This window comes from Pogona vitticeps, chromosome 3, assembly GCF_051106095.1.
Source record: "Pogona vitticeps strain Pit_001003342236 chromosome 3, PviZW2.1, whole genome shotgun sequence".
Lineage (NCBI taxonomy): Eukaryota > Metazoa > Chordata > Lepidosauria > Squamata > Agamidae > Pogona > Pogona vitticeps.
In genome coordinates this window covers 56,066,753-56,081,111 of record NC_135785.1, presented here as the reverse complement: position 1 = coordinate 56,081,111, position 14,359 = coordinate 56,066,753, and the positions used below count along the sequence as shown (strand labels likewise).

The window sequence follows — 14,359 nt, the reverse complement described above, 5'->3', positions numbered from 1 at the left end:
GTCTTCCCCTCCCCAGTCACATGAAAAAAGGGAAAAAAACTATGTGCAAGCAAAAGAAACTGCTGGAAACCAACACATCTGCTCTTTTTAACAATTTCTTCTGATAGCAACAATTTCTGTATCTGATCTCATCCCCCCATCCCCATGTGCAAGACCTGCAGACGAACCAGAAGTTTTGCCATCCCAGAAGTAAGTGCAGCTTCTTCTTCTTCTTCTTCTTCTTCTTCTTCTTCTTCTTCTTCTTCTTCTTCTTCTTCTTCTTCTTCTTCCCCACTCTCTAAATTGGAGAGTTATTATTAGAACTACAGCAGATTAGATTTGCCGCCTGTTTCCCCTCCCCCCGTGTAAAGTTACCGAAGCCTTTTTGTCCAGGAAGTACAAAACAGAAAGCCCAGATGTTTGACATGCAATACTTGCCGATATAGTCCTGTGCCCTCTTTACGACTAGAGGCTGGAACGTTTTCCTATCATCAAATGATCAGGATTTCTATATTATGTAGTCTTTTAATTCTGTTTTGATTCTAGCAGTCTGCATTACTTCAGCTTTATACCAACTGAAACGTATCTTCACAAATCTGCATCTCACTGGGTGGGGCGTTTTGTCCCCCTTCCTTTTCTTTGGTTGTTTCAAACAATTCAGGCCTTGATCTAAGGGCAGGGATATCAGGTGCTAGGATGACATGTAAGATGCTAAGCATGCGTGGTTTTCTCATGTTGTTCAAAGTGGCTTTATGGCAGTATAGGTAAACAAACAAATCCACTGGTATTAAAAGATAGCTAACTTTTGCATTCATGTATTCCTAAGAGTGACAAAGTAAGGAAGGAATGTAGTCCAGAGAAGGAATGGGAGACCCTAATTATTTTCATCTTTACACTTCTAAGCACCTTTTGCCTAATATAACCAATCCACCAGGCTTGCTACCTGGATGCTCAATTCAGAAAGCTGGTGGAGATTAGTCTCTGGAGGATGTGACTCAGGCATAAATATAAGTAGAAAGCAACTTGTTCATTCAGTCTCTCTCACTGGTGTTATAATTTTAATTGCCACTGGCAATGCCATTGTACAGAGACTGCTGATGCATAAGCCTTCAGATTGAAGCAATCTTAATAGATTAATAAACTAATACAGTCAATAAACTAAGATGGCATTGATAGGGGGAATTTTTATCAGTGAGGGAATATCTGATTTAAGGGGGAAGTGTCAGTGCTGCACAGATGACAAAGGAACCTACTGGATCAGTCACTATTGATGATCAGAGAAGGAATGTATGGCTAGTCTGAAGCAGGATCCTAAAATTGTAGAACCACTGAATCGTTTGTGAAATGATGAGTCACTGCTTATATAAATACAATTGATTCTTGATTCATTTGCTGGCCTGCAGGCCATGGAACAGAATCTTTTAGCCTTTGGGAATCAGGTAACCCTCAACATCTAATCCTATCTTACTGCCTTCCATCTTGTTCCAGAGAATACTGCATGTCATCAGCTAGGCAATTTGTAGATGATGGAAATTTTCCAGACTGCCCCACCATGCCACCTGCTTGTGTCTGCTCCATTTCCATGGTACTTGCTTAGTCATCAGTTTCAGACTAGGAGTTTAGTCTGAGACTATTTTGAATCTGCAGCAAAGCTATAATATGGAGTGGTGGAAAATGGCCTGTCCTTCTGAAGCTTTTTGGGTTTTCCATAATCCACTAGTATGTTTTTTATTAAATTTCTTAGATGCACTTTCCTCAAATAAACAAATAAGGCTCAAAACATATACTTTTAAAAATAATTATTATTCATTTTCCATTGGGTGAGGAAAGATCATAGGGAAGGGGATTTACTCTAGTACTTTATTCCAAAACATATAGTAATAATACAGTAGATAAAATTAAAAAATAATATTATATTTCTCTTGCTGCCTCAAATGGATGTGTTGGATGTTTTAATATACATGTTTATTTACATGGTTTTGATTGTATCAGTTAAGTGTCATATAGATAATCAACCAAGTACAGTATGCATATTTAATAGAATGCATGTTTATTTCTCCTGTATTGGTTACACCAGTTAAGTGTCAGGTAGTTGAAACTCTTTCAACTGGAAGAACAATGTTAGAAAAAAATAACACTATATTCGAATGGAAGCTTCACTTCCTGACTGCCATTAGTGAACTATGACACACAGTAAAGATACAGTGGAGTATGCAGAAAAACATGCATGTACCACACCTTTCATCTTTTGGCAGCTTGATTTATTGCTGAGGAGGTACCTGTGGGGCTTATATAAGATGCAAATATTCTCAGGCTGCTATCCTATTGTTTTTATTGTTGCATTTCTTGCTGTAAGCCACCTAGAGTGGTCTATCGACTAGATAGGCGGGATATAAATTAAATAAATAAATAAATAAATAAATAAATAAATAAATAAATAAATATCTGGAAATTTTAAAAATAATTTTTAAAAAACAGCACATTCATAGTTAATTTTAATTATCCTCACCCCTGCCTCAAATTAGAGAATTACTTAAGAGAAGCAGTACGGACCTGCTTTAGGGGCCATACCTCCTGAGGAGCTCAACTGAAAACAGATTTTAAAAGGTATAAACAAGCATGAAATGACAACAGAATAGTTAAAAATAATAGAGTTGAGGATGCTATAAAAGGCAAAAGAACTTTCGTTTTAAAAATACTTGCTCAGTGGAGAAGGAAGGAAGGGCTCACACACTGCCAAGCCATGTGTAACGGGGTGGTGGTGGTGAGGGAGAGATAAAATAAGTGAGAATAATACTCAAACTATAAAAACTGCACAATTAAAATTCCTTGCAGAAAACACACTATTATACTAATGAAGGACTGGGATTGTCAAGCAGCCCATGGTGGTAGGGCTCATGACCAACAAGCAACAGTGAGGATACAGACAGATAATCAAATGTGCCTATATCACCCTGGCCATCAACTGCAATTTCAAGTAATTAGCATCTTGAAAGTCACTTTGTGTTAAGGATGTCGCATGTCTGTTGTGGTTTTGCTTCCTTTGGAACACGGTATCTGGAGACTTAACTGGAGCATTGCAACATTTGTGTCTCTTTGCAAATTCACAAGCTCAGTACTGTATGGCTTTAACACTTAAGGCATTCCTACAGATCTCCTAAAGTTCACTGTGACTGTTTTTAGTGATGGGTGAGTGGATAGGTAGCACCTTCAGTGTTCAAAAAATCCTCATTACCCGTTTTTCCTCAGATTGAATATGTCTGTTCTTTTCATAAAGGGATCTGGATTATCACATTCCCCGGGGCAAAGGGGGCAGAATGTTGGTTAGAATCTACTGGTACATCTCTAGGTCATTTGCCAAATAAAATGACTCCTCTCTTCTTCCCTAAATTATGTGGATAAATGTAGAAAGCTTGGGGACAGTCAGGAGTATATTTGTCTGTGGAAGGAGTGTGAGCTGCATTCAGTCCTAGTATTCGAGACAATCTCTGGGCTTGAAATTTCTCAGGATCCAGCTGGTAAATTAGTAGTATTAAAAACCAAGTAGATCTCGTAAGTCTAAAGTCACCTTAACAGAAGGGAAATATGCTGGGAGAAGAAAAGCATGTCACCTTCCAGAATATTTGCATGCTATTTTAAAAGCCAACTAATATCCTTAACAAAGGGAGTTTGTAGGGTCATCATTCAAGATGATCCCCTTTGAATCAGTTGGTTCTTGTCCTGGGATGTTTAGTTGTTTCTTGTATTTGGCAGCCCTAAACAGCATTTCTGACATGTTTGAGATGCTTCAGGAATGGTTTTACTATTGCCACTTCCCACTGAGATGGCTGAGCTGAGATTTGCACTCAAGTCCTCCAAGACCTAGTCTAACACTATTCTCACATTGTTACCATATTGGAAGAATGTCTGTTTTACAGTAAAGAATCTTAGGGAAGACAACAGAGAATGCTGAACTAGATAACAGGTTGGTCTGAGGCAGATTGCTTCCTGTCATGGAGCAGGAAATGGCAACAGAAACGTCACCATCTGTCATAGCGCATAGTTCCAGTGTTGGTCACATTACCTTGGCAACAGAGGCAGAAAACTCTACAAATCCTTCTCTTTTTGGCAGCAAGCAAACAAGCAAACAAATAAACAAGAAGCCCTTTCCTGACATGCAGATCCATTATCTCAGACGACTTCTTCACTTGCTTAAAACAAAGTCAAGAACTGCAGGGTAGCTTAGTGGTTTAGGTCTCTGACTGCAGAACCAGAGGTTGAGAGTTTGGTTTCCCGCTGTGCCTCCTTGAGAGTAACTGCACTTGATGATCCATAGGATCCCTCCCAGCTCTGCAGTTCTAGAATTACAAGTCTTATTATAAAGTACTGACCTAGATGGAGTATATTTAGCATGAACAACAGTTCTCAAATTTTTACTTATTGCTTTCCTTGCAAACCGTTTATATGCATGAAAAACTGTAATGAGATAGGCCTGTATCCTCTTCCCTTACCCCTTAAAATCCAACATGGTATTTTTGGGCTTTGGACACATTACGGTGGCCCCTTGAAACAGTTTCCTGAATGAAGCATTTGCTGCCACAGCAGATAACTTCTGTGTAGTTTTTTTGTATATGCCCTTTCCATTCTTATTTTCTTCACTACACAGGTGTCTTTAGTCATGCTGACATTGGAGGGTGGTCAGTGACACCACTCCAAAGAAGTGCAGTGGCTACACTGGTTGTGTCACCCCAGGTGATGAATTCAAGTCATCCTTGTTCTTCTCACTGAAGCAAACTTGTCAGACAAAAACCAGTTGCTCCTCCTAATTCCATCAAAGACTATAAAATAAGCCCAACCCATGCAGACTAATACACTAAATCCATGTTAACGACTTCCTTTGGGTAGTAATAGTACTCTGGTCAGAGAAGTAGAGACGTAACAAGTGAATGACATCACAAGAAAAAATGAGTCTCTGCCTGGTGCTCACACAACATTGGCAACAAATGAGAACAGAAATGGAACACAAGATAAAGAGCACTACTTTCTCCACTCCAATACCTACATTTCTTCATCATAACTTCAAGGAACTCCAAGAGGGCATTACAGTTCTTGGCAGCAAGCTGACGGAGAAGGTAAGGCATCTTGATTGCTCTTTTGCAGAATGCCGGAGGAAATTGGAGAAGAACTGTTTACTATGTGCAAGAATGTCTAATCTTTCCTGTATTTCTAGTATGATTACTGAAACATGCTGGTAGGCAGACAGGGATTAGAGCAGTGGTTCCCAACCTTGCATTGGGTCCCCAAATGTTCTTGGACTAAAATTCCCAGCTTTCACCACTACTGTGCTAGTGCTAGGCTTTCTGGGAGTTGTAGTCCAAGAATATCTGAAGACCCAGTGTTGGGAACCATTGGATTAGAGGAAGACTGCCTTACTTATTTCATGTATCCTATGTATTTTACATACATAAGATGGGAGTCATGATGTACACCTTCTCAAGGATATTTGAAAATGCATGACTTGTGATACTTAGCTCTACAGAATACATTATCAATTGAAACTGCATCAGTCGCTCTTTCTATTGTGGCCCATTTCCTTCCTAGAATAAATTCTACATATTTTTAGGATATTGCATTTCAATACATGTAATACTCTGGAGACTCATTGCCCTAATAAGACAAGCAGGAGTTAAGGAGTTAGCCAGGAGTTAAGACAGAAGAGGTATGATTTTGGCGGGCAGTGGGCGTGGGAGCTGGTGTAGCCTGACACACAACAGATTCCTGGGAGTCAGCCTTGGTTGTGGTCTCACCGATCCCTGTATGTCTCTTCTCCTGTCTATGATGATGTTGGTGGCATCGCTCGTGTTCCCTCCAGTAGGGTGACCTCTCTGTCTCCTTGAGCAGCAAAATGAGCTAGACCCACTTGTCTGTCCAGGGGTCCTGGGGAGCTACCACCTTTGAACTGGCTCAGGTGTTTGTTGCTGACTCCTCAGGAGCCTTGGCCTGGGGAGCCTCCCAGTTGGCCATTTCCAGTGCCTTTTCCCAGTGGTTTGTGCCTTCTTTTATTTTCCTCCTTCCTCAGGGAAGAAAATAACCTCATATGGTTCAGCTATTTCCTTGATGTAGCCCCAGTCCGCCAGGGAAATGCAGGTGGGAAAGTCTGTAAGAATCACTAGCGGAGTTGGAGGTCCTGCTGTGGGTTGGTCCAGCCTCAGGAGTGAGATTCTTGCTGGACCCACAAATATTATGGGAAGAATTGCTCTGTCTTTACTCCTATGATACCCAGCTTGCAACTTATGAAATCAAAGCAGAATAGGAACCAGGCATGGAACAGTGAGAACCAAACAAGATACAGGGCAACATGCATGAGAGTTTCATTGTATTTTCTGAAATAGCATTGTTGGATTATATGTTACTGTACCTCTTTGCCAGCCATGAAAATGTTTAATTCCTGATTATTTGTGATGATTCTATCATTGCAGCTCACGGAACAAGAAGAAGATCAGGCATCCTTCTTCTTGTAAATATCTCGTCTGTATCGCGACATTAAAAGTGGACACAGAAAAATAAAATGGCTGCTTTCGTTGTTGAAAACTTCCGCTTCCTCTCACTCTTCTTCAAAAGTAAAGATGTGATGATTTTCAATGGCTTGGTGGCCCTGGGCACTGTTGGGAGTCAGGAGCTTTTCTCCGTGGTTGCTTTCCATTGTCCATGCTCCCCAGCTAGGAACTACATCTATGGTTTGGCTGCCATTGGTGTACCTGCCCTGGCCTTGTTTGTCATTGGCATCATTTGGAACAATCATACCTGGAACCTGGTGTCTGAGTGCCACAAACGAGGAACAAAGAACTTTTCAGCAGCTGCCAACTTTTTGATCTTTGGCTCTGTTATGGGACGGGCTGCAGTGGCTCCTGTCACCTGGTCAGTGATATCACTGCTCCGTGGAGAGGCCTATGTCTGTGCCTTGAGTGAATTCATAGATCCCGCCTCCCTGAGTAACTTTCCAGCTGGCTATGGAGCAGATACCATGGCCAGGTTCCCTTGTAATGATCTGCCGGTCAATGTGACACATTTCAAGGATGAAGTAATACGGCGATTAAAATATGAGTCTCAGGTATTTTACTTTACTTATTTGTTCATGTGTAATGGAAAAGGAGTGTGGTTTCCTGGCTGGGATATCAAGAAATTTGTTTTCATGTCCACACTGTGTTTGGTGCATTACTGTATGATGCACACCCAGAGAGCTGTTAATTAATGAATTCATTATAAAGACGTGAACAGTAATCCCTCTGTTGACTTCCCCGCTTATTATGCATGTACGTCTCAGTGACCTAGATTTCCTTTCTTCTTGGATTCCTATTTTTATTAGTGATTTAGCTTCTTTTACTTCTATTAACATAGGGGTATGCTGTTTGAGACTGATGGAGTTCATAGTCCAACAACCTCCAGGCTGCAAGGTTACAGAAGGCTGATTTTTGTTACTTCAATAATTTGTATCATGCTGTGAAGCTTGAGTTTTACAATCTAAAGTTTACCATGTCATAACACACTCCCATTTAATTAGAATGATCTGCGTGGTTTTCCCATCTGCATTAGTAATCAACATTTAGCTTCTAGGCTCAGCTTCTTTTGAAGCTGTTCCAGTTAAACCAGCATACAAGCTCTTGTAGTGCAACCCTCGGCATGTTTACTTGAGAAAAAATTCCAGTGGGTTCAGTAATATTTCCTCACTACAAGTGTGCAGAGAACTGCAGCCTTAAACATTTCAGGCTTGTCCTTTCTCTGAGCTTGAGGTTGTATGTCCAGAGGAAGTTTTGCTTTACCAAATATGCTTATACTGTATATCTCTATGATGTAAGTAACACTTGGCAACAAATAGTCACTATGTAATATAGTCAGTGTAGTAGCTGAGCCAAGAAAAATAGACAATGCTTGGCATTTTTGCTTTCTTGGACTAACAATACCCAGAATCCTATGGCAGGCATTTGCACATATCCCTTCTACTTTATCACATTTAGTCCCATGTTGCATAAGGACCTACTCACTCACTCACTTTTATTGTTACAGCATCGAGCCATATAAATAAAACAAAATTAAATGCAGAGCATCAAGTACTGACATATACTACAAAAAGCCAAGTCAAATAAGCAAAAGACACTAAAACTACAAATATGACAATGTAAGACCAATGTCTAAGTTTGGCTATCTATTCTGCCTACTATGGCATGCCGCCCAAAATTTCGCTACCAGTTCTGTAGTGATCCGATTTTGATCAATTAACAATTGGTTACAGTAGGCCGAGTCTGACTGGCTTGTCATGTCTTTTAAGAGGGGTGTAATATATTTTCCTCGAATCTTGTTATGCCTGTTACATCTGAGCATGATATGCTCAATGGATTCTATCTCACCAGATCCACAAGGGCAGAGTCTCTGTTCCCTCGGGATCTTCTTAAACTTGCCTTCCAGGTCTGCTGAGGGAAAGGCCTCACATCTAGCCAGAGTAAAGGCTTTCCCAAACTTATATGTCTCAAGCTGTGACAAATAGGCCATGGGGAGCACGCAATATTTGTGCGTGTGCATCGCTCCAAACTTGGGGCATCTACCGAGATCTGTCTTTCCATGTCCATTATTCTCTGTTTGAACATAAGGACCTAAATCTATGTACACACTCTGTTATGTATATCTGGAGACAATAGTTGGCAACACTGCTAAATGTAGTTCACTGCTGAATAAGGTAACCAGGACTATTTATCTTTTATTTTGGACTGATCCTAGTACAGTATTATTTTACAAAGATGACAATGCTGCTTACCCTGTTTGTCTCTTAAATTCTGAAAGAGAGAGAGCTGATGACTCAAAATGCCTGGGGTTTCGGCAGGAAGAATAGACGGAGAAGCAGCGGCCCACCAGTGTGTGCAATCTTCAGATCACTAGAATTTGCTCACCAATCTCTCCAAACCTAGTATCCATCAGACCTGGGATGGATGAGAGTTAGGAGTCAAAAAATAACACAACTGGCAGGCACCACGTTAAGGGCAGTTTCTGTTTAGAGACCAAATCCAAATAGAATAAAGCCCTGTTTTTGCATTGTCTTTCCTTTCCAGCTGATTGGATGGATGCTCATCGGTGCGGTTGCAGTTCTCGTGTTCATCACCAAGTGCCTGAAACACTGTTGCTCACCTCTCAGCTACCGCCAGGAAGCTTACTGGAACCAGTACCGCTCCAATGAAGCCAAGCTCTTCCAGCGCACTGCGGAGATACATTCCAAGATGGTGGCTGCCAACAATGTCCAGCATTTCTTTGGTTTTGTTTGTTTAGACAAAGAGGAGCAGGAGTTGGTGAAAGAGTTTGCTGTGACAAACATACAGCCCAGGTCACAGTGGGATGATGTCACTGGAGTCTATATCTATCGAGAGAATAATGGTTTCCCTCTCTACAGTCGTCTCCATAAATGGGCCAAAAAGATGATGGGAAACAATTTAGGTCCCGACAGCCAGGAAACAGCCTTCCTAGCTACCTAAGATAACAGGCTGCAGTGTGATAACTGTATACACTTCGTTGGAAGTACCACTGAACTTCAAAGGACTTTTTTCTAAGTAGGCATGCATAAAACTCTGCTAGCACTTATATATTCATGCTGTATGTTATGTTCATTTTATCTATGGACCCAGCTCTTTTGGCTCAAGAACTTATCTTATGTTATAATGGATTATAACTTAGACAAAGGCATTGGAGGAAGAAGAAAGACTGTCTGAGAACTCCCTTGTAAAATAGGACCACAGAGGGCTGTCCTGACAGAATCAAGTATCTGTTGCTGCAGCAGAGAAAACAAAGAACCTAAAGAAATCAGGTAAAGGATGATGTTGCTCAGTATGCAGGGGAGATAAATCAGGTGTTCAGCCATGCAACTGGAGACTCTTATTATATTTTCCCTCATTTTTGAGAGAAGACATGCTATTCAGCAGCTTCACCTTTATCACTTACCACTACCTCAACTTGTGCTTCCTTGGAAAATATCCTTCACAATGGCACAAAACAACATATAAATGTTAAATGGCTCAGGAGACGTTCCTGAGAACTTATTTTTCTGCCTCTCCCAAGATTCCACTTAGGGGCAGATAAGATGAGCCCCATTCTGCTTCTGGAAAGGGTAGCTGCTGTCCTCTCCTCTCCTGGACTTGGTTCTTTAAAGCAGAACTAGATTTAACCATTTGCTTTAAGGGGCAAAGTTGGTACCTATAAAGCGGCCCATAGGAAAATGGGGGAAACCTTTTTTTTCTGTTGAAAGCCCTTGTATATTTATCTACCTACCTACCCTACATTCTGAATAGAAAAAGTGCAATCATCTCAGTCTATGGGGCTACCAATGTAGAGAGGGCTGTATAACAAGCCTCAAAAGTTTTGAGCTTAGCCTTTCAGAACAAAATTAATGTTTAATTAAGTTTTAATGAAAGCTGATCTTAAGAGACTACTGTCTGAATAATAGGACAAGAGTTCTCCAATAGAGAAGACACACTAGTGATTAATACTTTTAATCTTGAAAATTATATGAATCCAAATCTCTGGCTCACTAGGCAGATTCGTGCCTGAAATTGGAGATGTATCCAATGGTAGTTATATCTGTATGTATTATGGAGTGTAGTGCACCAGTCTCATACTGCCTTCGTATGCAGCTACAGATTTTCTTGTTAGACCAGCTTATCTTGCCCATACTTACTGCAGAATTCTCATTTCATAGATCACAAACTGAAATAAATCCTTCAGTGAAACAACTTTAAATTCATTAAATTGTCCCTCTCTACCGTTTCATCATAATATTGCAAGGCCTTGGCATTCCAAATACTGTACTTCTAAAACAAGAGAACAGTTTTGTAGAACAATCTAGAACTGAACCAGAAGCAGACTTTGCAAGCACAAATAATTGCCTCAAAAATAATAAGTACAAGTTCAGTTTTCTATATTCTTTTCTACCACAATTGGCAACACCAACATTTATCCTTAAAAGCACCTGTTATAAAGGTTTAGAAAACAAGCAGACCAAGCACTATCCTAGTAACTGAGTAGAACAGCAAACGAGATATATAAAATTGAAATCCCAATTCTCAATACTTTTTTAAGTATCTGTTCAACTGACTAAGAAGCTAGGCACCAATATGCAATTGGGCCAATGCTGTTAAAAACAAACGGCTTTTCACAACAACTGCTGGAACACCTACTCAACCCAGAGACTGTCATTACATAACCATGTAATTTTCATATGAAACTCAAGACTAATTGTGCCTGCACCCCTAGCAGATAAGAAATAAAAATTCCTGCTTATGGTTGTTGTAGGTTTTTCAGGCTCTTTGGACATGTTCTGAAGGTTGTTCTTCCTAACGTTTCGCCAGCCTCTGTGGCCGGCATCTTCAGAGGACTGGAGTCAGAACTCTGTCTGTGCTCTGGTGCTCTAGACTAGTGGTTCTTAACCTTTGTAACTCGGATGCTTTTAAACTGCAACTCCCAGAAACCCCAGTCAGGACAGCTGGTGGTGAAGGCTTCTGGGAGTTGCAGTCCAAAACTCCTGAGTAACCCAAGGTTAAGAACCAGTGCTCTAGACAAGAGTTCCGACTCCTGTTCTCTGAAAATACCAGCCAGAGAGACTGGCAAAACATTAGGAAGAACACAACACAACCAAACAGCCTGAAAAACCTACAACAACCATCAGATCCTGGCCGTGAAAGCCTTCGAGAATACATTCCTGCTTATGTTTGTCCCATAAGCACCTCTGTAATACCAGTATGAGACTCTCAGATCTTCCTGTTCCTGACTGAGGGACTTCATTAGTACTTCTGTCATGTATAGTTTGAGTTTGCCGTGCCTTCCACCTCCTCCTAGAACTATAAAGTTCCTTCTAAAAGCTTTTGCAATTTTCCTTAACCTTCAAGATCTTCCTTGGACTTTCTGTTTTTAGATACATATCACCCATCTGCAAAGAATGAATGCAGCACCAGAGGGAGCTGGCAGCTCAGAGAAGATTGACCATAAGCTCCTGCCTATCAAGGTGAGTGGGAGGAACCATCTACTACAAGGATATCCTCCCACTCTCTAGGAAAAGACACATTTTAAATGACTACCAACATTCATGCCAGTCTCCCACTGGCTTTTGGAATAATGTGCCAATTCACATGGATAATTATAAAACCACTCCGTTTCTTTTGGCAACAGAGTATTAGTCACACATTATATATATATTATACCATATACCCAAGATTTTGCTTTTAGTGATTTCCCTTCAGGTTACTATCCCCCCCAAGGGTGTCATATATCAAAGTTGTGCCTGCTTTCCCCTTACTATTTACATACTATAAATCAGAATTGACTTGACAGAACATCATCATCATCATAATGTATGATCGGGGAGAACCTGTGCCTTTCCTGATGTTGTGGACCTCTAATTCTCAGCAAATTAAGCCAGCAAGGCCAGGAGGGATCTTGGGAACTATAATTTAAATCTAGAGTTCTGCAGCACTGATGTAATTGGTTAGAAAAGATTCCAGCTCCCACATGGATCAGATGAACCGATTATATCAGTTCTGTGTAATCTGTAGAATATACTCTTACTAGTGCAAATCTTTTTGCAGGAATTTTAGTAGAGACTAGATGTAGAACAGCACTAGCATATAAAAATAACTTCGTAAGAAGAGCTTAACTTTTAAAAAAATCCACAAAGCTAAGGAATTCTGTCAAGTTCAGATTTAGAATAGAAATTGTATAACACTATTTTTTCCATTGGAAGAAAATCATTTGCTTTGAGTTAAAGACAGAATTAGGAATACATTCTCACTTATTACAGCACATAGGTAATAGATTTCAGCAATAAGCATATGGTTATAAAAACACAATGACATGGTTTTCCAGGTTACTTTGTACAAAACATGGAATTTTAATGAATTACTGCAATGCATAGATATGGGTGTAGCCAAAAGTTATTTCTAATTCAGATTTATCATGAGATGGATAAGTGTGAGAACAAGTTAATCAAATTTGCAAGATAAGACACATCATTAATTTGTTACTGCAAAGCATGCGCCCTAGCAAAGGACAGGCATGAAAAATAATCCCTTCATTCTAAGTAAAGGAAGAAAAGCTAATAGAATTTCAATGCATTTAATGAGCAAAGCTGTCCCTAGAAGCAAGTATGACATACTGGATTTTCTGCTAGTTATTAATTCTTGTTTTTAAAAAATCAATACTGTACTTAAATAAAGCTCCAAATACACATTAAAAAATTCAGGAAAAGTACAAAAAGAATCAACGATTACAGACATTATGCTCTTATGCAGTTCTTGATAAGCCATGGTGATTTAGTCCAGACTAAGTCAGCATACTGCTGAGAAATGCAGGAAGCAGGAAAGCTTCTCTTCCCTGCAGCTGAGTTAGATTCATCTTCTCAATGTACAAGTAGCAAGTCTGTCTGCTTCAGTAGTTAGCTCTCAGCAAGACTGCTCTTGGATTCCACATACTGCAGTGCTGCAGCCTTCACAGCCTGAACTGCTTCTGCTGTGCCATACTTTTTCTCATAGTCCAGGTAACGCTTGAAGAAAAACTTCATCTTCTTTGCTGGTAAGCTGAGGTGTATTACGCGCTCAAAAATATCCCTGCAAAAACAACCCGACAACTTTGTTCAAAATGATGCTTTATTAACAGATACCTACATTTTAAAAGGTTGGTTAGCTAGTAATGCATGCAAGCATGTGTGCGTATTACATTCTCAACTTCAAAGCCCATGCTTCCATCAGACGGCAGTAGCAGTACTATCAACAGAAAACATTAGTCAGGGAGAATACAGGCTTGGTTTAAAATCTTTTTTGTCCAGTGCAAGTGGTATATTAGCAGGGTATTTAGAACCCAGAGAGAACAAAGACCAAGAATTCAATCTTCCTTATCACACGTGAAATATAGTGCACATTCAAACAAAAGCTTCAGGATTCCTCATATCTGCACATTTTAAAATCCATACTAAGATGACACCTTTATTGTGTGTGCTTTGTGCCGTCAAGTCAGAACCGACTTACAGAGACCTTAATAGGGCTTTCAAGGTAAGTTAGAAATTTAAGGAGTGGTTATACCAGTTCCACTCACTCCATTGAGTTTCCATGGCCAAGTGGGGATTCAAACCATGTTCTCAAGTCCTAGTCCATCAATCTATCCACTACACCACACTGGGAATGACACATTTTTAGGCCAAACAAAGAGAGACCAAAAAAGCTTGCCAGGACAAGGCTCCTGAGGAGTTAGGAACAAACACCCAAGCCAGTTGGACACACTTGAAGGAGTTTTTCAGAAGTCAATGCACACACTTGAAGGAGTAGAAAACCCTGATCCATTAAAAGCTGAGCAAACATTAGACTTCAGAAATCTGTCA

At 40.1% G+C, this 14,359-nt stretch overlaps 2 protein-coding genes across 4 annotated transcripts in view; one reads left to right on the top strand and one right to left on the bottom strand.

Annotated features, from left to right (window-relative positions):
- Nucleotides 1-12,195, top strand: CALHM2 (calcium homeostasis modulator family member 2). 2 transcript variants are annotated; one of them, XR_002300138.3, is made up of 5 exons: nt 1-189; nt 4,625-5,090; nt 6,438-7,069; nt 9,060-9,805; nt 11,906-12,195. XR_002300138.3 is itself a non-coding variant. In XM_020788928.3 (4 exons), the coding sequence occupies exons 3-4, from the start codon at nt 6,527-6,529 to the stop codon at nt 9,474-9,476; spliced, it is 960 nt and encodes a 319-aa protein (XP_020644587.3). In that variant the 5' UTR covers nt 3-189; nt 4,625-5,090; nt 6,438-6,526; the 3' UTR covers nt 9,477-10,291. The 2 variants fall into 2 exon arrangements, 1 of the variants encoding a protein (XP_020644587.3); XM_020788928.3 differs by lacking the exon at nt 11,906-12,195 and having other exon boundaries at nt 3-189; nt 9,060-10,291.
- A 477-nt stretch (nt 12,196-12,672) lies between these two features.
- The window catches only part of PDCD11 (programmed cell death 11), a 38,287-nt gene continuing 36,600 nt past the window's right edge, over nt 12,673-14,359 (bottom strand). For both annotated transcript variants that reach the window (XM_072995604.2, XM_072995605.2), the window contains exon 37: nt 12,673-13,592. In XM_072995604.2, the coding sequence (XP_072851705.2) occupies nt 13,421-13,592 (172 nt within the window). In that variant the 3' untranslated portion in view covers nt 12,673-13,420. The remainder of the gene's footprint in view (nt 13,593-14,359) is intronic.

Excerpts from the sequence above, each read along its gene's own strand:
- CALHM2 (XM_020788928.3), top strand. The coding sequence starts at position 6,527 with ATGGCTGCTTTCGTTGTTGAAAACTTCCGCTTCCTCTCACTCTTCTTC. Across the intron at positions 7,070-9,059 it reads GATTAAAATATGAGTCTCAG|CTGATTGGATGGATGCTCAT; the intron begins GTATTTTACTTT and ends TTTCCTTTCCAG.